This window comes from Maylandia zebra, linkage group LG16 (assembly GCF_041146795.1).
Source record: "Maylandia zebra isolate NMK-2024a linkage group LG16, Mzebra_GT3a, whole genome shotgun sequence".
NCBI lineage: Eukaryota > Metazoa > Chordata > Actinopteri > Cichliformes > Cichlidae > Maylandia > Maylandia zebra.
This window is the reverse complement of record NC_135182.1, coordinates 34,810,301-34,835,274: the sequence shown is the minus strand read 5'-3', so window position 1 is coordinate 34,835,274 and position 24,974 is coordinate 34,810,301. Positions and strand designations below refer to the sequence as shown.

At 43.6% G+C, this 24,974-nt stretch overlaps 1 protein-coding gene across 3 annotated transcripts in view; it reads left to right on the top strand.

Annotated features, from left to right (window-relative positions):
• LOC101470560 (neuropilin-2) overlaps window positions 1-24,974 on the top strand; it is a 94,313-nt gene that overhangs the window by 14,124 nt on the left and 55,215 nt on the right. For all 3 annotated transcript variants that reach the window (XM_004566014.5, XM_004566012.5, XM_004566013.4), the window contains exons 3-7: window positions 10,902-11,083; window positions 17,949-18,176; window positions 20,151-20,306; window positions 20,397-20,566; window positions 23,912-24,067. In XM_004566014.5, coding sequence (XP_004566071.1) covers window positions 10,902-11,083; window positions 17,949-18,176; window positions 20,151-20,306; window positions 20,397-20,566; window positions 23,912-24,067 — 892 coding nt within the window. The remainder of the gene's footprint in view (window positions 1-10,901; window positions 11,084-17,948; window positions 18,177-20,150; window positions 20,307-20,396; window positions 20,567-23,911; window positions 24,068-24,974) is intronic.

Genomic DNA, 24,974 nt, shown 5'->3' with positions numbered 1-24,974 from the left:
GCAGCTGATTTATTTATTGTGGTGCATGCATTCTGATTGTGTACATGTGTGTTTGTACACTGCCTTTAAATAACTCCAGGTTGTTCCCAGTGATGACAAGCACCTTTTTTGCAAAGTCACCGTGCAGATTATGCCATTAAGAGGGAGACACTGTTGGTGGTAACATCTCAAGCTTACAAGTGCCCTACAACTCAGGGCTATTTAAGTCTGCAGGCACTGAGTACGTGCATGTGTGTGTGTGTGTGTGTGTGTGTGTGTGTTTGTGTAACGGTAGGCTGAAATTTAGCTGTTAGGTTCAGAGGGCAAAGAGGCCGAGGAGAAGAGGCTGCCGGTGTGCGTCTGTGTTTGTGGGGGGAGTGTACACACAAACACCAGCACAGCCCCCTGATGTCTCTGTCATTTAACACTGTTTGGTCATAAGGACGTTATAAATGTGTTTCTTTTCTTGGACGTGCAGATTTTCAGCTCTGAGCAAGTGAAAACTGCCATTAATCTTTAGTTTGTGGGGACGAAAACACACACATTCACATTATTGGGACAAAGGAGTCATCTGTGTTAACAGACAAAGAGTACATTATGAACAAGCATATGCTTCCTCCCATACTTTTTATCATTAAAACAACCCCCTCGCCGTACAGTAGCATCTGTCTCTCCACCAACACTGAGCTGCGACAACAGCACGGTTATGAATCTGCATGCCCGGCCAGGCAGGACTTCTTTTATTATGTCACTACGATGAAGCAATCTCATCTATTATGGGCCTGATTGCAATTTAAGATGGGAATCTGTAATCTATAATGCATCACATTTTGTCAAGCACTCGGGTGGCTCTGCAGAGAAAATCGATGGAGTGGAAGCCAGAACAAAGAGAGATGTTTTCATTAAGATTCATGTACAGCAGTAATTTAAGTGCAGGGAAACAGCTGAGGGGACTCGGGGAGATGAAAAGGAACGACAGGAACATCGGGAACTCCGTGAATCAACATGGCTTCCCTTTTTGCATCACGTGACCATCACCGTGGTAACATGTATGTCCATGTAAGTCTGCTGTATTTGTTATACCTGTGTGTATTTTTAAGTCAGTCTGAACTCGATAATCTGACTGAAACTGTAGCTATTTGTGTCTCTTTATGTAGCTTGTATAGATGATGAAAGATATTTCATATTCAATTATTTAAGAAAGTCATTTCCAGTTTGTTACATTTACTCATTTATAACAATTCGAGACTTTATTGTCAAGTCTAAGCATACAGGAGATACTGTTTCTCTCTTACCTTCGCATAAAAAAGCAATTAGGAATATTTGAAAAAGATAAAAGGATACTCGAGGGAACATATAAGACACTTTTAAACGTTTGTGGTATGTTTAACCAAAATCACAGCTTTTTACCGAACCGTAGTCTCCCAGGTGACAAACCCACGATTTGCTCCGTCACCAGCACTGATGACGGATGGCCTCAGAGGCATTTCAAACGACTGCGGTCTTCATCTGCGTTGCCATCGACCTCTCATAGAACAACAGCACTCGCTGCCCTGAGATGAAAATGTTCTGCTTTATTTCACCTTAGAGGCACGCATGCTTGGTGTCGCTGTTATTCAGCACACCCAACAGTGCAGTATGAAGCACTCAGGAAATCAAATAGGTTTATAATTGCTCAAAACTGAAATGCCAGCTGTCCCAGAGGGCGATGGGAAACAATGCTGCTTGGATATGTGTCTCTCCTGGAAGACATTCTGAGCGTTGTGCTTGGTCGGACACAAAAATAGTTTTGTAATGAATGGAAAATATCTAGGAGGGAGTTCAAACCCAGCCTCAGAATATAGCATGAAGATGAGCGTGACCATCAGAAATCACCACACTAGGTTTCTCCTTCAGCTGAATGTTAGAAAATTTAGAGGGAAGTTTTTTAAAGCCTAACAGATTTATGAAAAAGTGTTGAGCACCAGGCAAACGATGGTACAGAAGTCCAGCTCTCTCCCAGGTTTTTGGCTCTAGTTCTTCAACCTGATTGTAACCTAAATATATTCTGTGTGAGTGTTCACAGTATTTGTGAAATCCAGGTAAAGCGCTTCTCTGGATTGATGTGAAACTTCTGGGATTGTCAGGTAGAGTTTCAAAGAGATGCTTCCTGAAGTTTACCGTATGAGACAACAGCTGGTTCACTGCTTCAGAGCTTCCTGTAAGCTCACTGCACTGCTCTGTCGCTGAAAGCAAGATCTCTATTTTGGAATGAACACACACACAGACACACACACACATACTGAAAAGTGCAGCGTCAGGGTCCATTGGGGGCAAACTCAAATCATCCTGACAGCTCCCTCCTCTCCTCTTCCCGTCTGGCCCTTTTCCCGTTCCCTTCGCACTATTCATCTCACCCTTCCTTGCCCCTCCCACCCTCACACTGCCGTCCAGTAGACCCCATCTATCATCTTTTATCCACCTCCATTTACCTATCCTCTTCTCTCCTTTTGGGTTCATCTTCTCCAGTCTCCTCTCTCTGTTTCCAGCTAATTTCTCCTCTTTTTGTCCCTCCTAAACCAAATCATTATTGAGCATCGCATATCAGAAAACATACACTTCCTTTAAATGCTTTAAATGCATCTGCTCTCTCTTATTCATGATTCGTGCCTATACATCACTTCAATTCCTTTTCTAAGTCAGCCTCCTCTTATTCAGCGGGACCACACCCTGTTAAGATGCTATCTGCTAATATTGAAATGACATGCAGCATGAGGCTTCCATAAACCTGCATAAGGAGCAGAAGCAGATGCTGGGAGTGGATTCTGGCTCTAGAATAAACCCTTATAGCGTGTAAAAGGCAGACAGTCACATCACCGTTTTCACGGCTGCATGGCTTAAACAATAAGCACGAAGTAAAGCAGTGAGTTAAAAAGTGATTTATATGACAGAGAAGCACCAGCCGACATTAATGCTTTCACTAATGATTTAGACCTTGTCTTTGTACTCTGCCTCAATCAATCATTTCACTTCACGCTAGCTTTTCTCTTCTCTTCTCTTCTCTTCTCTTCTCTTCTCTTCTCTTCTCTTCTCTTCTCTTCTCTTCTCTTCTCTTCTCTTCACTTCAATCTGAGGTGTATCAAATACAAACATTGCTAAATCAGTAGTATTGTGATACTGTTATTTTGTCACACACACACCTGTCTGGTGAGCAAAAGTCCCAGCGACGCGACCAAGAGACGAAGTAAAGGGAGAGTGATGTGATGTGACACTAGCCTGAGGGCAGGATGGCAGAAAGAGAAAGGTGGGAAGAGAGATGAAAAGCCTATATGACAGAGGGAGGAAGAACATATGGAGTGACAGTGGCTGTTCAATTACCAGCTGTGGGCATTTAGCAGCTGCCTGCAAGTTTGAATTAACATCACAGTCACTACAAGCAGGAGAGTCAACGTCCAGACAAGTATCCCAACACACACGAGCTGACGGTTCTTCTCCGAGCCTGAATCTGTGCCACGACACATAGTTTGAGTTTATTTACCTGCTTTTGAGACGGGAAAACTACCTTCAGGCGGATGTCTTCCTCCCCTGCAGGTTGGATCACGGCCATGCTGCCAATTTATTTGTAGAGAGAGGGGTCTCGTTGTTGTTGCTGCATAGTAGTTTGTTCATCCCTCATCTGCCACTCAACCAAATAACAACAGCTTCTATATGCTGAAGCAATAAACAACATCTGCAGTTACTTACAGCTCCTGTATAGGGCCCTATTTGTGCTAAAATGACGTTCACGTGCTGACTCGATGCAGGGCAGCACATCTGGATGGTGAGCAACGCAGCCAGTTGACGAGACCTACATAAATGTTTTGTCACGAGCTCAGTCCACACAGAGTGTGTGCAGCGTGAAGCCTCACAGTCACAAACTAATGAGACTTCCTCCGTTTAGTTTTGTCTCTTCAAATGTTTCCATGTGATCTTTTCTCGATTCTCAAACCTCAGATTCTATAAAAGTAAGAAACCAGAAACAACAAGGATTTAAAGTGTCAAAGTGTTGCTTTCTCAGGTTATTCTTCTCCAAACTAGAGAAAATGCCTCGAGTACATAACCAGTGCAGAACTAATAAGCAGACACTTCAACCCCAGTGGAAGGTAGGATTAAGTTATCCTCCACTGCTTGAGTGACCTGATGTTACAGAAAGAGAAATTAGAAGATTTGTTGAGCTCCGAGGTAGTGATTTTAGGAAACGCACATGAACACATGCACACACAAGCACGCACACACACATACACACGCCTCAAGGTAGGGTAGGTAATAATGATAATATCAGTGCTCTGATTTACAGACACTCCCCGGTGCCCTGAAGGTGTCCCTGCTAATCGTGTGTGTGTGTGTGTGTGTGTGTGTGTGTGTGTGTGTGTGTGTGTGTGTGTGTGTGTGTGTGTGTGTGTGTGTGCGTGCAGTAGTGAAGGACTGAGCCTGATCAATGTGTGTTAAAGCCATAATGAGGAATCGATTGGTTGTCGTGGAGACTACTGGTGGACACATACACATCCGCACTTATATACATACACACAAACTCACACTGTCCAGCTGTCTGCAGTAACAGTACTATTACATGATATCAGTGAAGTCAGTCATCCTCCTTACTCTCTGGTAACGGCTTTGGTGACAAACTCACTGCTGCTTTACGTTTCCACAGGTATACACACAGGTATACACAGAGGTATACACACAGGTATACACAGAGGTATACACACAGGTATACACACAGGTATACACACAGGTATACACAGAGGTATACACACAGGTATACACAGAGGTATACACACAGGTATACACACAGGTATACACACAGGTATACACACAGGTATACACACAGGTATACACACAGGTATACACACAGGTATACACAGAGGTATACACACAGGTATACACACAGGTATGCACAGAGGTATACACAGAGGTATACACACAGGTATACACAGAGGTATACACACAGGTATACACACAGCAGGGAGCCACAACAATCAGCTGTGAATATTTCGAATAAGAAATAAGTGGGAGAGCTACATGATCTTTTCCTTCGTTCTGTGAACGCTTTACAAATACTTCGTTTCGACATTTAGCCTCAGACTGTATAAAAAAGATGGGCGGAGCAGCTGCAGCACCATCTTTTGGTTTTTGCATTCACATTTTGAAGCCTTGACTTCGGGTGTGTAGGTGTAGGTGGTGAAAACCACAAGCGCACACACACACAGCTACTGAGTGCAGACCTGTGTGAACAAACAGGGTTTGAGTTTGTTTTTGAATGTTGGCACAGATGTAACTGATCTCAGGTCAGCGGGCAGCTGGTTCCAACGAACCGGACCTTCCTCGGCACGCTGGGATCTGATCCTGGGCCCGTTCACTGTCCTTCAATCTCATCTTTTTATTCCGGAGTAAACATATTTATTGGAAATGGTGGAGCATTAACTTATTAGCATGCTTGGTTAAAAAGGAACATCCATACACTGTATGAGTGCGTTACACAGCTGCTAATTCCTGCTGAGTATCATGGAAATGAAAGCATGGCACAGGTTTTATTGAAAGTCCGTTAGTACAATGAAACACACAACAAACTGCATTATTTAAGATTTGTGTTGAAAATGCTTTAAAAAGATAATAAACCACAAACGTGGCTGGAAGGTGCAGGTCAGCGAGGGTAAAGCACAGCAGACAGCTACTGTGTCAGCATCCAGCAGCCAGCCAAAGCAGCCATGCTCTTAACTTTGATAAAAGTACAGCCCATGGAGAGCTACTATGAAGGGGTAAAGTGGCTATAGAGAGCAAAACACTCTAAGCATACCAGGCTGTGGACATGCGCTGTTGCAAGAAGCACTTGTGATTCCCAGGGGCTTGCTAAAACCACCAAACCTATAATTATTTCTTGTCTTGACAGTGAGTCGATAGTTTTATTCACTTCCTTTTGAACCACTTTAAAATATCACCGATATGTTTAGCTTAGCTTAAAGTCCGTTGCAATGTTCACATGACTAAAGCTGCAAAGTGTGTCTGCATGCATGCACGTGTGAATTTCTTGAATATGAAGTTAATGTCATTTCCCTTAAAAACTTTCTCAGAAGCCTATCAAGCTAACATATCATCCCCCCAAAAAACATTTAATAGATTGAATTTGCACCAACGCTTTAACAGGCGTTTGTCCTCTCTGTTCCCTCTCCGCGAAAATCCTGTCACACTTAAACGCCCACCTGGCCCGGCTTCAGCTCTCTTTGTTGTCACCGGCCGTGTGTGCTGCACAGACGCTCCGTCTGCCTGTAAGGGCGCCCCTGATGTTTGAAAGAAACGTGCAGGTGTAAGAAGACAACTCCCAACCCAAAAAGAGGGAATGTGTGGAAGGCAATTAAAAGAATCAGGGGTGGAAGTTCATCTGTATCCAAATCTTTCGCTTGCTTCCCGGCAGGCAGGCTTTGGAAAAGCCTTGGCTTCTCTCGTTTCTGAAACATCCCCAAAACACAAACAAGCGCAGGCACACAAATCTCTCAGAATGTCAAATGTTAGAGGTGGTTTAAGGCCTTCTTTCACAGCTCAATTTGTGCTCACAATCCTCACTTGTCCTGGTTTCCAGTGTTCCCTCCCATGTTATGCAAACAGCTCGTTAACAAATACATTTTAGGGAGAAGTGTGGGAGAAGCACATTTGGGGTTCGTGTTATTCCCCGTGGCAAGTCTCAGTACATCACTGATTGGCCTGCAGTGAAATGTATTGGGGTGATGGGGTAAGATTAAACAGTTTGTTAGAAGCTGTGAACCTCCTACACACAGACAGATTGGGAACCCTTCTATAGATCAGTGTGCATGGCCACAGGCTCTGTGTGTGTACATGTGTTTACATGTGCATGGAAGCAGGTCTCATGCGAGCGTGTAGTAGTCGTGTAAGTACAGAGCTGGAGGGAGGACGGCTGGCACGAAGCACACCTGTCTCTGTCTGTCTTAGGTGTGGAGCTGGCAGAGTGAATGCAGTGTCATGTTCCCTCCCAGACTACATCCACGCTGCACCGGCTAAATCTCAAATCTTCTCCTCTTCGTTTTGACCCTGCTTCTACACCTGAAAACTGAGCTTTTTCCAAAATGCTTTCCAAAAGTGGATAATGCCGGCTCGAGGACAGCTGGGCCTCGGAAAAATTATCATCTTGTTTTTTTTGTTTTGTTTTTTTGCCACCTGCCTATGTATCTCGCTCGTAATCTCATGTTTTTCCCCTATAAGTACAATTAATGAAGCGGAGTTAAACATTAAAACATGTAAAAGCTCTCCTAATCCTTCTTCACCATCTCTGCTTCTTCTCTCTTACCCACACACTGGCTCTTAGCCACTGGTTATGTGCCTGACAACATTAAAACAAGCCACGCAGAGGAAGAGAGGAAAGAATGACAGTAGAAAGAAAAGAATAGAAATCACTAGAAACAGCGCAGGCCAGAACAAAGAGAGAAAAGGAGATCTTGTGCTGGTGTGAGTAACTGTTAGACAAAGTTGTCAGTGCTAGAGAGGGGAGGAGGAAACTGTCACCACAATGAGGCGTTCTTTTGGGGAAATATGACAGGAACTCTGACACGTACACGTGCGCGCACATCCACACACACAGATGCACGCACACATGCTCGCAGTGCGCTGACAGCTCGCGTCATAACTGTGTTAGTTCCTCACAAAGCATGATGGGAGAGTGGGAGGTCTGTGACCCTCATTATGTTGGGAGGTGGCTCACCTGTCAGACTGCACGCTCACACACTGCTCTTCATCGCTATTGTTCGTGGGGTTTATTGTACAAGGCAAACGTTATGGCGAATGAACATGTTGGAAAATGCTCGCTGAGAGTATAACATGCTGAAAATGTTACTCTGTAAAAAAAATGTACCACCTATTACTATGGCAGGATGTGTCAAGTAATGAGAAGGAGCACAAACTAGAAGGCGCTGACTAGAGTTAAAGGCATAAACTGTACTTAAAAGATGGACACCGCCACCTTGACTTCACCTGTAGGCTAGCAAACCCCTGTTTGGAAGCTTTTAGCATTTATTTTAGTATTTGTTTTAAATTTGGAACCAGAAGTAATCATATTCGGATGAGGGAAGTGCTTATTTATCAGGTTCATTTATCACATTTATACATTGTATGAGTGCTAGCCCTAATTAACATTGTAGTTGTTAATTAGGGCTAAGTAACATAGTATTAAATCACTGGAATTGCAGTTTAAGAGATGAGTGGAAGAAAATGGATGGATGGGATTGCAGAGACTGTTTGGACATGCTGTGAGTACACTTAACCTCAGACACAGTCATGTTTTTGTATCAGTCTGTAGGCCTTTCTCCTCTAAAGTGGAGTATTTTAACATGGGAGTGCATGGAGCCGGCCCCGAGTGCCCATTTGGCGAACTGGAGTTTTTGTCACGTTGTCACACATTTTTCGACCACAGAGGTCGTGTCTCTCTTAAATCCTGGCACCTCATTATGAGGTTTAGAGTCTGGGCTGAATAGTTTTTGTAGAGTTATCACTATCCTTCTAAATGACAAAAAACATCTATCTGTGAATGTGTTTTGGCCTCTTTGTCCACAAACAGCAGCATTCATGGCCAGCATCGGAGTTTTTCTTAATAAAGCTTATGGATTTTTATTCCTGGAAAAAGTACTCTGTTACATTACGTGACATTACTCCATACCATGGCCTGTAATGCACTATAGCATATGAAGTTAACAATATAAACCTTAGGCTACAGTCCGACACACCAACACGAATCCCTATCCTTCTGAGGACATGAATTTTCTTCTAGTGTTTTCTTTTAGGGTCGTTGCATTTCTATTGCAGAAGCATTTACAGGCTGTAATGGAGACTTCAGCGCTGAGTGTGGCGGCTCAGCACTGCCGTCGTTACCTGTTTAATTACAGGCTCTGGCTGCTATGCTGGGGTCTGCATACACTCTGCTTTAACACCAGTCTTTGGATGCAGTTTGCACTTTACCATCACACTCTTGTCCTTTCATACAATAAAAATAAAAATAATTCTCACGTCATGACCCCTTAAAAGTTGTAGACCACGCTGTAGTTTTCACTCCTCCCTGCACGGGAACTGAAATCAGCTGATCATAGCGCTAGTGCAGATGTGTGCGCATCCTGCAGAGCGCTGAGGAACGTTTGTAACAAAGTAACAACATGAGTGTAACTTTAATGCGCATTACTAATGCATGCTGACAAATACTGAAAAGACCAACTGGCCTTATATATGTTTTTAACTTTAATATGTCTGTACTGCATGTTTAATATGCAGTGGTAAATGATCCATTAATCCACTGTCTCACTGGGAGGTTTTCTGTTTCCACTGTAAAGTATTTAAATGTATAAACCTTTTAGACTCCAGGGTAAATGGAAGCGTGTCCATTTGATTACTTTAGAAAAATGTTGAAAGCTCAGTGTTGAAGCAATTCATGTGACTCATGTGGTCAGAAGTAGGCGATGTGATGGACAAACATCTACAGGGGGAGGTCAGCCAGAGTTTTGTTTTGCTGTAAGAAAATTAGCTGCTGGAGGAAATTCTATTGAGGAAGCTATTTTAGAGCCAGGCAGGTGTGTCTCTGGTATTCAGACACAGAGGCAACGCTCCTGCTGCCGCTCCGGAGATGGGCCGTAACATTTGTGCTCAGAAAACATGAAAGAAAAAAGAATAAAAATAGATGTGCAGTCAGTACTAGCGTTTTACAGAGGAAAAAACATTTGCTCGCACCCGTCTGCTGATCTGTAGCAAATAAATGTGTAATATTGAAAATAACCGTGAAATTCGGAGACAGCGCTATTAAAAAGTACCAGATATGAAAAAACAAGGAAACTTTCATTTAGTTGTTGATCATCTTGATTATTTGTAGTTAATTGTGTATCGCAGTGCTTCCTGTCTTATTTAAACATAAGGATTTAACACAGCCGGAGGGAACAGCACAGACATGACCTAAATCCTTTTGAAAATGTGGATTTGTCTTTGAAAACAAGCCGAGCAACAAACACGATCCACTCACATTTCTGCGAGACGTAAACCAGAGTCATTCGGTCCACATTAGTCAATTTGTACCATCAGAGGGCCTCGTGTCCGTTCGCGGTTCAAACAGTTTGGCTTTTGTGTACGTTTGTGACTTTGACCCTTTAACCAGAAATCTTGTGATTTATGGGAAACAGATCGATCGCTGTTTAAGTGCTGCGTTGTTTTGTGCTTTGAAAGCCATCAAACTTGTAAATATATTGTGTGAAAGTGGGAATCTGTTTGTGGGGATTTCTAAACTGCATTGTGTGTGACATCATGCAGAATAAAAGAGTGCTCGCCATATTACTCACACGTTCCTTTTGTTTGTACTTATATTCTGCAAACCACGAAGCTCAGCTGTTGGAGTCTGTGATCAGTCGGTTACAGAATCTTAAAAAGGTTTCTTTTTCTATTTTGCTTCACGCAGGTGGTGCTTTTCATCTCGCACCATATGTGAACTGCCAGCTTCTTCTGCTGTATTTATTTGAATCGCGATGACACCCATGCCGCCGCTGATAGTAACTGTGCTTTCAGAAGTCCCTCTAGCCCCTTATAGATGCAAACAATCTGCTCTTTGCTTCCTTTTTACAGTCAAATCCAATGTGATGCCTGCCAAATAAAAAAGAAAGGAGAAGAAACTAATAAGATCAGAGTAAAAGCAGCTTGTGGGGAATTTAACAGTTTTCTCTTCCTGTAATTGAACCATCATTTCCTTTCCTCCTCTAAACACCTCATCAGTCTACTAATGTAATGCTTTCAGATGTTCTCGAATATACTCGTGTATTTTAGGCTGAACGTGATTGGTGAATGTGTGTTTCTGCCTGCGACCGAGCTCTGAATCGCCACTGGAAATTCTGCCCAGGTGTTTAGTGAGGTGTGTTTGTGTGTCGCAGGTATGACTATGTAGAGATCCATGACGGGAACTCAGAGTCAGCTGACCTACTGGGGAAGCACTGCAGCAACATCGCCCCCCCGCCGATCATATCCTCAGGGCCTGCGCTCCACATCAAGTTTGTGTCAGACTACGCCCACCAGGGGGCGGGGTTCTCGCTCCGCTATGAAATCTTCAAAACTGGTAAGTTTTCACTTACGCTGCTCTTTTTTTTAATATATATATATATAAAGAGAATAAAGATCCTTTGATACTGAACAGTTTGTATTCAGTGGTTGAATCATGGGCGGATGTGGTTAGCACATTTGTGCTTCTGTGTGGAGTTTGCATGCTCTACCTAAGCCAGGCTGCTCCAGTTTCGTCCAGCAGCCCAAAGACACGATGACACGGACTGGTACTGATGGAGTCCCTGCAAGTACACCCCATCCCACAATGCATCGGGGCAACGTGGGGTTCAGTATTTTAACCAGCAGAGTGGAGGAGACAGGGGGCCACTGACCTTCTGATTGGTGGGTGACCCGCTCTATCACCTGAGCCACAGTCACTCAACATACTTTTTTCTGACTTGTGTGGATGCCTGCCTTTGTCATCCTCCAGCCTCTCCCCCTGTGTTGGCTGCGATAGGCTCCAGCCCAGGTGACACGGATTGCAGACTCAAGCTTAATAACCTGTAATGACATTTATTAAATTAGAATTTAAACTGCCAGGACAACCCCAGTACGACACTGTTGTACGGCTGACAAAGCCCTCTTCATCGGCACCCATAAAGTCTATCCAGCACTCCCAAAAAGGACATTATCACTGTAAATGACCCGCACACGCGGGCAGCCTTAACAGTGAGTGAACAGGATTTTATAAGAACTGCACCCATGAATAGGCTATTAGTAACTGTATTACAAGCTAGCAGAGGATTGAACATGCTTCATTAGGCGACCAAGACTCGTTTATCTCCCTGGTGTCAATGGAGACAGAGCGAAAACCACAAGAGACGCAGCCGAGGACCCTCGAGAGCTCTTTAGTCTGTCCAGGCAAGACATCTCTTCCCTTCATGGCACTTTGTGTGTGTGTAGAAGTGTGTGTATCCGACACGGCTCCCCTTCACGCTGCTACGGGTCAGCCAAAGCGAGACCAATTGAGATCAAGGGCATGCGAGACAGAGAGGCGCGTAGCGTCGGCCCCATGGCCATCTTGTCCCGTTCCCCCTGAAAGCATTCCACACATGCCTGCTTAATTGAGTCCTGAGCCCTGCTCCCCTGAGACACACAAACACACACATGCACACACACAGAGGGCTGAGGTTACTAACACAACACGTGTGCTTGTTGGTGTTTCTCACTTGCTGGCACCAGCGTTTTGGGATTTCTTGTCTTTCCCTCCGTGCGTGCGTGCATGTGTGTGTGTGTGTGTGCGTGCATGTGTGTGTGTGTGTGTGTGTGTGTGTGTGTGTGTGTGTGTGTGTGTGTGTGTGTGTGTGTGTGTGACTGTTACACAAGACAGAGTCCACCTGATGAACATGAGTGTCAGCGTTCACACTCAAGCACCCGAGGGAGAAATAGAGAGCGACAAAAAAAAAGAGAAAGGCAGATTTGTGAATCAGTCACTTTGTTTTGAATTTATCATCAAGTCATTTCTCTTTTTCTTTGCGTGTAAACACTCGTTTGTGTCTCTTTTTAATCTTAACTCCATAATTCCAACACATTACTGTAGTTCATTCAGTAAAATGTATGTAATGTGCAGCTTAATGAGCAAGAAAAGCATTTTTTGTTCATCGCATTTCTCAGTTTCTGCCATTTGTGGTTTGGAAATGCTGATGATGTGTGCAGTTAGGCTGACATTAAAACATTACAAATACCTTGTTTGGGTATTTAGCCATAACTACAATCACACATTTATTGTGTTTAAATGGTCAAACGTTTTATTTGAGATATGAGAAATACTTTTAACTCATTCTACTTATCAAATTTTAATATGTAACCACTTAAATCCAACTCCTATGAATCCTCTACAGGACTTTTCTTAGTTTGTGTGTGTGTGTGTGTGTGTGTCCAGCCTTTTCTGGCAGTAATGATGGAGCCATTTGGAAAATTCAAGCTGTTGTCATACGGCTAACAAGATCTTGTTATCCTGGAAGGTGCAACTGAGCGTCTGGTTGTGTGGATGACTCGATTTTGTGTGTGAGTGTATGCTAGACAATCTGTATACCCTCATGGAGAACCATCTAAATTTATATCTGTTTTTGGCACCTGCACATTCAGTTCTGTTCAATGAAAAAGAAAGATGAAAAAGCTTCTCTTCTCCTCTTTTCCTGCATTTTCACGGCCTCCACTTACGGGTAAATATAGTCTCACTGCTTGGCACAAAAATATGTGGAACAAAACAAGACAGAAACTTCTTGAGAAGAGCTTTAAGTTTATGCATTGTCCTCTTTTTAAAAAAAAATATTCACCACAGCTCTTCTTCTTTTAAATTGTTCCAAAATTTGAATTTATGACTATTTTTTGCTTTGATGTAATTCATCCGTTCACTTCGTTGACCTTTCTCTCATTTTATTTGATTTCTTCTGTCCTGTTTTTCCTCCAGTAGCAGTAAACATCGTTGCACCGAGACACTGTTTACTGGGGTGAGAGCCCTGCTGTTTCTTGGAAGAGGAAGGCTTGATTTCTCAGGAGCATAAAGTTTAAAATTAAATTAAACTGAATCTTTCCAATTCAAAAAAAAATTCTTTGTGAATCTGAAGCTCACACTGAAGTCTTTGTTATAAGAAAGTTCAGTGATTCGCTCAGTTTCAGTGCCCTGTGTTGTTGGATTGTTAGCATTTCAATGCCTTAACTCGCTTGGCTGAACATTTAGAGGACGCCTTGGCTGCAAACCCTTCCTGTTACTGGGGTGTGTTATGGAGTGAGGAGTAGGTTTGCATGGAGAACACAGGCACATGTAATGCATTCACACATACATGTACACGAACATGGAAGGCTCACGCGTGCACGCCAGTAGCCGCCATTAAAGTCGAAGCACATAAACAGACATAAAATATAAACAACGGAAATGTCAAAACAAAATGATGTGCTACTGTTGTTATTGTTTACAGCCCTGTTGCTATGGAGATTGTAGTAAAATTCCAGCCAATGGAAACACAGCCGACCAATCAAATTTCACTGTCTAGGCAGTGTGCCCCCAGCTGTTATTGTGACCCAGAACTCACCACACACACACGAATTCAGTGATGCAGGCTGAAGGGTTACTCACAAATGCAGGGCAGCTTGCGTGTCTGCATGGAGATGTTAATACACACACACACACACACACACACACACACACACACACACACACAGACACACACACACACACACACACACACACACACACACACACACACACACACACATACACACACACACACACACACACTGCTTATCTTTGCATTAGTGGACATTTCACTAATTAATAGTGTAGACGCACCCTGGCCTGAACTTCAGCCGAGCCTAACCTTAAACCTTTAACACTAACCCAAAACCGAACGCTCACACTGAGTTAAAAACGCGACCTCGTGGGCAACAGTTTCTGACCTAAATGTGAAGTGATTGAAACTGAGCAAAACAATTTCTGTGAGTAATACCCACGCACACCTTCCCACACTTGCGCACACTCAGCCACCTCTCTCTATACATGCACTAGGCGTGTAATGTGGAAGCTGTCGTGACGATCCTTCCGATTACCGCTGTTGTTTCCTTTCTGCCTAATGGCTTCAGGCACTTCCTCTCTGCCTCTGTCCAGCTACCCATCGAGTCAGTTCATTAGACTGTTAAACCAATCACGTTGCTCCCTCCTGCCGTCGCTGAATTTTATTGAAGAAAGTGGATCCAGATCTGACCTAGCAACAAGCAAAAGGTGCCCCGAGCTTAAAGGAGTGCAACAAAGAGCAGAATTGTCTTTAAAATATTCAATAAATTTACAGTTAATTAGGAATCTTTCACTTATCTGCAGAGTTTCAGCTCCAAAACAGATGCAAATATCAAATTTCCAATGTTTCACTCCGTTACACATCACTGAAGAATCACAGTGTTTTGAACTTTTAGTAAACTGGAGTGGGAGGACTACAGGGATGGCAGTTAGTTTTCATGTCAGAGTGAGTTTATAAAGAGAAATCCTCAGTGATGGAGTGACAGAGGCTCAAATGTAATGTCAGAGTTTCAGCGCCACCAGCCTCCAACTTAAACAACGCTGCAGTGGAATCCAAACACATATGGAAAGCAAGGCTGCGGGTGCGCTGGAGCTGTTAAACTGTGTGTGGTCGCCTTTCAGTGTGTGTATGTTACAGTAAATCTGCTCTGCATGTGGACGTGTGTGTGTTTGTTAGAGATTGATGAAAGGAGAGCCCGAGAGCCTGGTGAAGGCTTGGAAAGGAGCTTGAATAAAAGTAGAGCTTCACATAAACAAACGTGCAGATTTTTATGGGAATTATATTTTATGTTCACATTTTAGATAAAAGTGTTTACATGCACTCACAAGCTTATAATTTTAAAACACACACTGAGAAAGTTGGTCCTATCTCTCAGTGCCTTGCGAGCCTTAAGCACCATCAACAAATCTACCCAGCAACACACACACACCCTCATGCAGACACACACACGGCACGCTAACCGCAGTTCCCCAACCCTTACAAGTTAAACACGTGTTTCTTTCACACCTACCCGCTTCAAACAGATGGGAAGGAAGGTGAACACAAAAGGAAATCGGAGAAGGTGGAGGTAGAGAGCGAGACGGGACAGACTGGAGGAAGATGGGAGAAAGGAGGGCACAAGTGTTTTTGCAGAGTCCACTAACGTGAAGTAATGAAAGGGGAAAAAATCACTGCGGGCAGAAAACTGGTCAGGCGTTTACTCTACACATGCGCGGGCACTCGCACTAATAGTCACACGGGCTCGCGCTATTCAGTGATGGACTCTGCAGGGGGGCCAGACGCAACGAGCGACAGTGTTTGTCTCTGGGTGAGCGTGTGTTTGCTCGCATCTGAGGTCACCGCACGAGGGAAAAGGTCACAATAACAAGAAAAATAGACCAGGGAGGAAGAGGAAGAACTGGGATATATGCATGCAGGCCATCTTTATCAAACTAAAGATAGATGACGTTGTGGAAAATTAATGATGCCAGAAATAAAGGAGACATTCGGTAAACAAAGCAGAATGTGAGAAAAGTCCACAGACGATGCTTTGGTTTATCGGAGCTGGCATAAATCAGTCACATGTCCCGGCAGATTTATGCATTTGCTGAGTGAAATTCCACAGACTGAAAAAAAGCAGGGAGGAGACAGAGACATGTGTTGTATTTTGTTCATTCGCAAATATAGAAAGCTACGATGAGCGATCGTTGTGGCCATGTGGACGATGCTGTAAGAACAACTAAGCATCTGTGGTGTCTGAAGTGTTCGTGTGCGTGTCATCAGGGCCGAGTGTCGACTATGATCAGCAGAAACATTTGGTTAAAATGTCTACTCGTCTTTAGTCATTCAAATTTCCTTTACACGCTGACTTACGCTCACTATTAGCTGCAGTGATCCATTACAGCGGGTCTGTTTATCCACAGTACTTTGATACATTTAGAAACATTTTTGCAGCTTCCATGTAATTTTGTAACACAAGTACAAAGTAAAATGTCACCTTTAATGTCATTTGATCAGATAAAATATACATTCAGTTTATACCAAACACATTTTCCTTAAAGATTAAGCATTTAATCACATAAACCTTTGATTTTATATATTTATATATTTTGGATTTTACTCAAAAATGTTGCTTCATGTTTATTTAGGGTGAATTTTTTTTGAGTGCACGCCATCTGTTTAGTTATGCATGTAAGTCAGAATGAAACAGACTTAAAGCTCCAAAAACCCGTTGGGTTGCTGTGAAAAGCATAAAACACAAGCTGTTAGCACTAAAGAATTCAGCTGAAACGTGTCTATTGTACAGGTTGTTGCAAACACACGTAGTTTAGGTTCATTTTTACAGTGCCACAGAGCTCACAGTGTTTTAGTGTCTGCTAACTTCTCTTCATTAACTCATGAGAGACATGAGTTACCCTAAGAGGCTTAGACAGTGTTTGGTCTTATGGCTGGGTGGCCTGGAATAATGGTCCAGTTGGTGCAAGCACACTGTGTGCGTGCATTAATAGAGAGGGTAACACCGCCCTGTCACAGCATGTTTATGTGTGCGTGACTGTGTGCATGTATTATGATGTCTAAAGCTCCTCTTAACTGCTGGACCACCCGTCCATGACACCGTCAGCAGACCGTCTGTCTCTCTCACTCCTCTTATTCTGTTTGTCTCGTAACATCTCCAGTGTTGCTAATTTTTCTTAAAGATTGCAGCGGGTTTGAAACTCTCTGTGCTTTTTCCCAGGAATTGTCAGCAATAGAAAGTCTGGCTTAAGTGCACTTAAAACGTGGGCCGATCCTTTTCTTTCTGCATACTGAAACTTGGCATTCGGTGCAGAATATTAGTGCTTTTTTTGTGGTCTTGCACAACGTGGAAAAGTTGGGGATTTACCACCTTAGAAAGGCAATATTTAATATGAGTTGACTTTTTGTGTTTGTTTTTTTGAGCTGGAAAAACAAACAAAGAAATTAGCCGTCTGTTATCTTACAGCTTTGTCCTCTGTGAAACCATCAGCCTGTGTCTGTCCATGAGATTGGCCTTTATGTGAACTCGAGCTACTTAAGCACACTCATTGACACTCTGTAGCCCCAATCATAGACATATATTATGTGAAGTGGATGTTTTAGTATCTAAATAAAACTGAGATAGCAGAGCTGGGAGTTATGAAACAGAGAAACTGATTTGAGTTTAAAGTGCTCGCCTCTAAAAACAGCACCTCTGGGTGCCTGCCCGGAGTAATGTCATTAGTTTGAAATGTAATGAGCGTTGACATTCTTCTCTAAACAAATCTTGTTCCAAGATTTTTCCAGTTAATGATTTAAATCAACATTTAACCGCTATTAACATGAAGTTTTGATTAATGTACACAACGTTTTGTTTCTCTGTCTTCATCCCAGGTTCAGACTGTTCCCGTAACTTTACCAGTCCCTCGGGCCTCGTCGAGTCCCCGGGATTTCCCGACAAATACCCCCACAACCTCGAGTGCGCCTTCATCATCATTGTCCCGCCCAGAATGGATGTCACCCTCACCTTCCTCACCTTTGACCTGGAGAACGATCCCCTGCCAGGTGGAGATGGAGACTGCAAGTACGACTGGCTGGAAGTTTGGGACGGGCTCCCGGGAGGTACGACATTTATGCTTCGGATCTGTCGGATCGTGTGATCACTGCATTATTGTCACGGCTGCTGCGATGATGCTGATGGAGATGTCAAACTATTTCTCAGCCTTGTCATGAGTCAGTGCAGAGAGCAAAGTGAGTAATATATGTGCTCTGCCCTGCCTACATCATTATTGACCGAGGTGGAGTAGCAGCTATTTTAGAAGCTATGCGTTGGTAGATGAAAGCTAAGCTTACAGGCAGGATGCTGGCACCCACTGTGGAGAAACAATGCAACTTTTCAAGGGAAAAAAATAGCAACTGTTGAGCAAAGGGAGAAAAGAAAGGGAGTGAGAGGAGGAACAGTGGAGGGTGGGATATTTCTGGTCTAACTGCTACAAGAACTGGAAGTTTAGAAGGACTCCAACTCTGAGGCGCGCAACCCTTGGACTGAGTTTCAAGCAATGGAAGAGGTAGAAAGAAACAGAAGGAGAAAGAGAAGTCATCGACTGCTGGGAACGCTGGAGCAAAGGAATGACCTCTGGTCTACCTTCGACAGGAGGAGTGGGAGAACAAAGCTGGGCTGGAAAGACGTCCAGAAAGAAGCATTTAAATATTTGGAAAACTTTGCCAATTTTATTTTAACTTTTAAAACTTTGCTTTAAAAACTGTCAGAGTATAGACACAGAGGATATTAAACAAGTATTATAAAACCATTAAAAACATCAAGCAAAGACTGACTGGAATAACACAGCGCTTTCCTTTCTGTAAACATGAATTTCGCCTTAGGCACAATGGAAAAACAGAGACACGATGCACATTACGGAGGAAGCAGCTTGAAGGGATACTAAAAAAATCCCTTTCTTCAGGGGTCAGAGAGAAGAGAAGACTTCTGCTTTGAGTGATGGAGGGAGGCAACGGGAAATACAGTGAGATGAAGAGGGTTGGAAAGGGAAGGAAATTTACTGGGTGAGAGTCAGAGGTGAAGGACTTTTAGTGTCAGGAATAAAAAAATCCTCGACAGGAAGAGTGAAAAGGCAAGCGGAAAGAGTCTGTTTTTTTTTACAGCAAAAGGTGAAAGGAGGGAGGAGACGCTGCGAGACAGCCAGCTGACCTAAAAATCGATTTATTCAAAATGTAAAGGGAACGAGAGCCAGCGCTCACTCGATTAGCGGCAGAGACACCAAACGGTTGTTTTCAGTTTTTCCTCTGTGTACACATATGCACGAGTCATTTCTGTTGAGTTCGTTTTTATCTCCTAAAATCTAAACCCATCCATCCAAAATGGGAAGCCAAAAATGGAACGGCAAATATGTATAATCTTTAAAAATATTCAGTGTTTGCCTCCTCTCGTCTTCTCGTCTTCTTTTCCTGCTTTCCTTTTCTCTCTATTTCAAATATCCACCCATTCCAAAAGGGAAGGGGAGAAAATCAATAGCACTGATCGATCGCCGGCTATTTTCTCTCCTCCTCCACAAACCTTCTCATGTGTATATGTGTGTGTGTAAAAGAAGAAGGAGTAGCAGGATGAGTCAACTATTTGTGTAACACTCACACACACACACACACACACACAGACCCTTGGGCTTTAAATCACACTCATCTGTTTATGTTGACATATACAAGTTGTGGTATTAGAGAAGAAGACAGTAGAGGAATCACTTAGATCTGCACACACACACACACACACACACACACACACACACACACACACACACACACACACACACACACACAGATGTACAGTATGTGTGTATTTGTATATATTAGTGCACTTTCTCAAACCGTGTCCAGATGGATGAAAGGAGGGAGGTGAGGACATGAGGGGGTGGAGTGATGAGCAGATGCAGGAAAATCAGTGCAAGTCATGAAGGATACAAATAAACAAGCGTGAGGTTAAAAGATGAAAAACATAAGATTATAATCTCGACCGCTGGACGAGTGCGAGGTTCAGTAACACACAAACAAATAAATGATGACTAACTGCTGTTTGATTGACAGTGGGCCCTCTGATCGGTCGATACTGTGGGACCAGGGTGCCTCCCGAGATCCAGTCATCCACTGGGATCCTCTCTCTGTCCTTCCACACGGACATGGCTGTGGCTAAAGATGGCTTCTCGGCTCGCTATAACATGACGCACAAGGAAGTCAGCGAGAGTAAGCCGGAGTTTGTAGCGTGTTTTCTCTCAAAATAACGCAAACGAAACACGGATATTTGTCAAGATCTGCTCCCCCCTCCTCTTACAGCCTTCCACTGCAGTAACGCGTTCGGCATGGAGTCAGGAAAGATCACCGACGACCAGATCGCGGCGTCGTCGACCTTCGCCGACGAACGCTGGCTGCCGCGACAGGCCCGACTCAATTACAACGATAACGCGTGGACGCCCTCGGACGACAGCAACAAGGAGTACATACAGGTATGAGTGTGTCCATCCAGAAACCTCTCACGGTTCAAAAAGCCGCTCCTCGAACACCTCGACCTCTGGAAAGATTATTTCACGGACGTTTCATTGTTTTATTTCCAGACCCTAATCCTTAAATGCAGAAGTTTACTCTGCCTAAACTAAAAACAGACTGCGCTCCCATCTTAACACCATATTTTTCCTCGTGTTGACATATCACACATAATAACTCTACCGCAGATATATTTGTCAGCGTATGTGGGAGAGCAAGTGAGAGAGAGAGAGCGAGTGGGAGGTGTGGCGCTATCAAGGTTTAGCAGCTCGATGCCCGGGTAAGGCATTGTTTCCTGTGTTCCAGCTCTGTGCCAACTTTGTGCCATCCCTGAGCTTGAGTTATGAGGCTGTCTGGGTGAGATGGGAAGGGAAGGCGAGGCCGACTCACCCCCTAAGACGGGGAAGACTCAGGCGGGTCAGAGGGCTGCTTTTCAGCCAGACACCTTTTGTAAACAACAGATTACCTTTTTGGTTGTCACGTAGGGATAGCCTCACAAAGCCAGCACGCAGCTTTAGCGTTGTGCTTTGCAAAGGGACAAATACCTTTAGGGGGGATTGGTTTTGCTACAGGTGTGTTTTGTAGAAGAGGCTTTAACCTTTAATGTAACTAAGTAGTAAACATGGGATCTTTACTGGGGTTTCTTCCAGTTCTTTAAAAGGAGAAAGCATTTATAACTCACCAGTATGTTTAAAACGACTCTGTTTTTAAAGCCATTTACTGGACTCATTTACACATGTTTCCACATACATATCCTCATAGAAGTCCTGAAAGCTTCCTTATCCCCCCATAAGGAAGCTTTCAGGACTTCTATCGATCAAAGAGCAGGCCGAACAGTGAGCCTCGACCCTGATATGGCTGTTTCAGCAGACGAGTGACTTTCGAGATTGATTATCACTTAAACCTGTTTGACCTACGACCCCTAAAGCATTGCCTATTGAACGTTCTTCACAGGTTGCATTTGTTAACTAGTTAGGATCAGCTCAAGCATGGATTGACTAACCGCTGCATACCTTCTGTGTTTATTTTAGTCCTTTAAGTGATACAACTTCCTGTTTCAGACGTATGACATTCACACTTTCCTTATTTATTTTATCTTTATCTTGGAACCTTTTTTGCAAGATGCTGCACGCCAGATTGCAAACTGCTGACCTTAACTTCTCCTACAGTTTTCTGACTTGCCTGGATGCCAGCTGCAAGGCTCAGTTTATTCCCAGGTTTCCTAAATTTACTACACAGTCAGAGTGCAATACGAGCGTGGCTTGCTATGAGAGCCTAGCATCCATTTGTTTGTTAGCAGTGTCAGTAACTCAGATATTTATGCATTAAATGTTTTTAGAGGAAAAAATTTATGTATCTTTAGTGGCGGGCTGCAGAGATTAAACATTATTAAGCACATATTGTCTATGACAGACAAACGTCTCCTTTATGTTAGCTGGACCAGTGTCACAAACACAGTAGTCACAGACGTGGATTAGAAGCAGCACTTCAGACCTCATAAAAACACAGGAAGAGATTGTGGCCAAGAGGAAGTGCACAACGCCTCTCACAGCTGAAACCTCACACCCTCAGGGCCACTCTCAAAAGTAGCTGACAGAAAACAATTTGTATAAAACACATTATTTCATTTCCATGTTTTTCCTGTTTTTCCTCGGACGCTCAGACAGACGATGTGATCTCTCCCGGTTTGCGTTGGGTTTGTGTCTCTGTGGTCGGGGCATCGTGTTCCACAGAGGCTCTCAGCTGTTCCTCTGCATTAACACCTAGCACAGAGCAATGCCTCTGCATGCATGCATGCATGCGTGTGTGTGTGTGTGTCTGCCTTGATGAGCAGCTGTCATAAATGCCAACGTGCCTCTCCTTCTTGTATCTTGCACCCTGTGGAGTCTTACAGCTTAGTGCTTGTGAGTGCAGGGCTGAGTTTTCAGATCAGGCGTGCTTTAATAAATTTAGGATAGCTCCTCTATTCTATTCTATTCTATTCTATTCTATTCTGGCCTGGCTCACTGAGGTGTGGTGCAGATTGATGATGCGAGTGCTGGTGGCTCTGTTATTCTAACAGCTCTGTGATTGATGAGGGACCTTCCTTCCTTCTTTGGGAAGTCTCACTTAGCCCTCAACCCCCCTGGATTTCATTCTTTTTTCTCCCTCTTCCTCCCATACTCACCCCGCCTTCTCCTCTCATCTGTTCCTCTCCTCGGTTTCGTGTTATCGATTAGTTGTCTTGGTGGATCTCTGTCTGGCCCTGCCGGTGCACGCCTGTGTGTGTGTTTGGTGGAAGTAATCTGGAACACCTGTCTCTCTGACAGATAACAAACGCAGCATTTTACCTCCCCTGGTGTTTTGTACGATACCTCAGTGGGACATACAGCACACACTCGCACAGTAAACACACACAACAAGTTCTGATTAATCTGCAGGTTTCTGCAGCTCCAGTCGAGGAGAGCAAATGTTGTAATCTACACTCGAACTTTTCTCATCTGCTCCTCTGTGTGTGTGTCTTTAAAAATATGAAATACTCGGGTTAAAGAATCACAGGTGTGCTCTGATCCTGGCAGGTAACTCCACTAAAGCTTCAGTGATTTATATTAATACATTTTACTTCAGGTATTTTCAGACCAGCAGTGTTTGTTATAAATATGCAGCCGTTCATTAGCAGTGTTCAGTGTCTTCCCAAACACCATCACTTATTGTTTCGTTAGACTCCTTCCATATTGAGAGAATTTATAACAACGTCTTGTTATTTTCCGTTGTTATTTAAATACCTTCATCGCTCTGCTGTGTTTACTTGTTTTGGGCACTATGGAGCAAATAAATTCGAGTCTACTTCAGGGACCTTGAAATCCCGGAGTTTGAAGCTTCGCATCCTACACAGTGCTCCCCATGTATAATGCAACGCAGCGAGCAGCATGCCAGCCACGTAGCGTAGCATCCACAATCAGGACGTGATTATAGCTATTGTATGGGAGGAAATTAAAATGAGCCCCGGGTCATTACTATCGATCTGCCAGGAGAGAGCCGCAGAGTGGAAAGAAACCGAGAGGAGTAGATGAGGAGGGGAGGAGAGAGTGCCGAACGGGGGAGATGGATGCAGATAACTCCAGGTGTATATTTGTGGGATTATTTTTGTGTGTCTTCAACTGCTGTTGCACTTAAAATGTCTTCAGACATTTCTTTGATCAACGATAGCTTTAGAATGAAATCTTACATCTTCAGTACATTTGAGTCTGAGGATTTCTGTGTTTTCTTTTACTTTGTCATCATTTTCTTATTAAGTAAAAGTTTAAAACCTTTCTCTCCCCAAACAGGTGGACCTCCATACTCTGAAGGTGCTTACCGGCATTGCCACACAGGGCGCCATTTCAAAGGAAACGCAGAAGAATTACTTTGTTACCTCCTTCAAGCTAGAGGTCAGCACGAACGGAGAAGACTGGATGATCTACAGACACGGCAAAAACCATAAGGTAGGTTCAAACACACGAGGCGGGAGCTGCTAACCGGCGTCGGGCTCCGCTGGCATCTTGATGGGAGAGGTGGACGGAAATATGAGATGGATTATATGCAGCAAGAGTTGACCTCAAGCCCAAAATTTAACTGGTGTCTGCAATTACAGCCTTTCCACTGCCATTCAGTTGGCCTCATTTAAGGCTTTATGACTGAGCCAGAACCAGCACGAGTCTCCAGGCTCTCGGTGATATCTGACATCATTGTATGCAACTGCATTTACACTGCACATTCTGCTTTCCCATCCCATCTGGTTTCTTTTAGTTTCTGGTCTGAGCTCTGCCTAACGTTGACCTGATTGGGGCCGGGTTCCAAGCTGTTTTTCTCTGAGGTGTTAAGGCATGATGTGTCATCAGTGTGCACGCTGCAGTCTGGCCAGCCAGGTAGAAATAAAGCAGACGGCATTAAGAGTCTTAATGGTTGAGACTGCAATTAAAGTAAAAGAACATTCCAGTGGTTTTGGCTGGTTTTTCCATCAGAGGCATTCTCCCCCTGCCCGTGGTCACACATGTTTGTCCTGCGGTCTAACGCCACGTCTGACTTTGTGCTGTAAACCTTTATTTCTTCATGAATGCTAATGCATGCACGCAGTCACATATGCATGCGCTTTGCTATGAGAGGGAAACAGGAGCTCCAGTCTAACCATGTGGAATTCCTTAGTGGAGATCCCACAAGACTTACAGCAAATGTTAACTCCCACAGAAGTGATGGTGGGATAAAACAGCACACAATAAAAGATGGGGATGATGGATGATTGAGGAAATGAGGGAATTTCTTCAGTTATATTTACAACATATTAAGCTTAGTTAACTTTTATTTTTAAGGAAAAAAGCTAATATCTTTGGTCATTTGTGTTATGTGGTAATA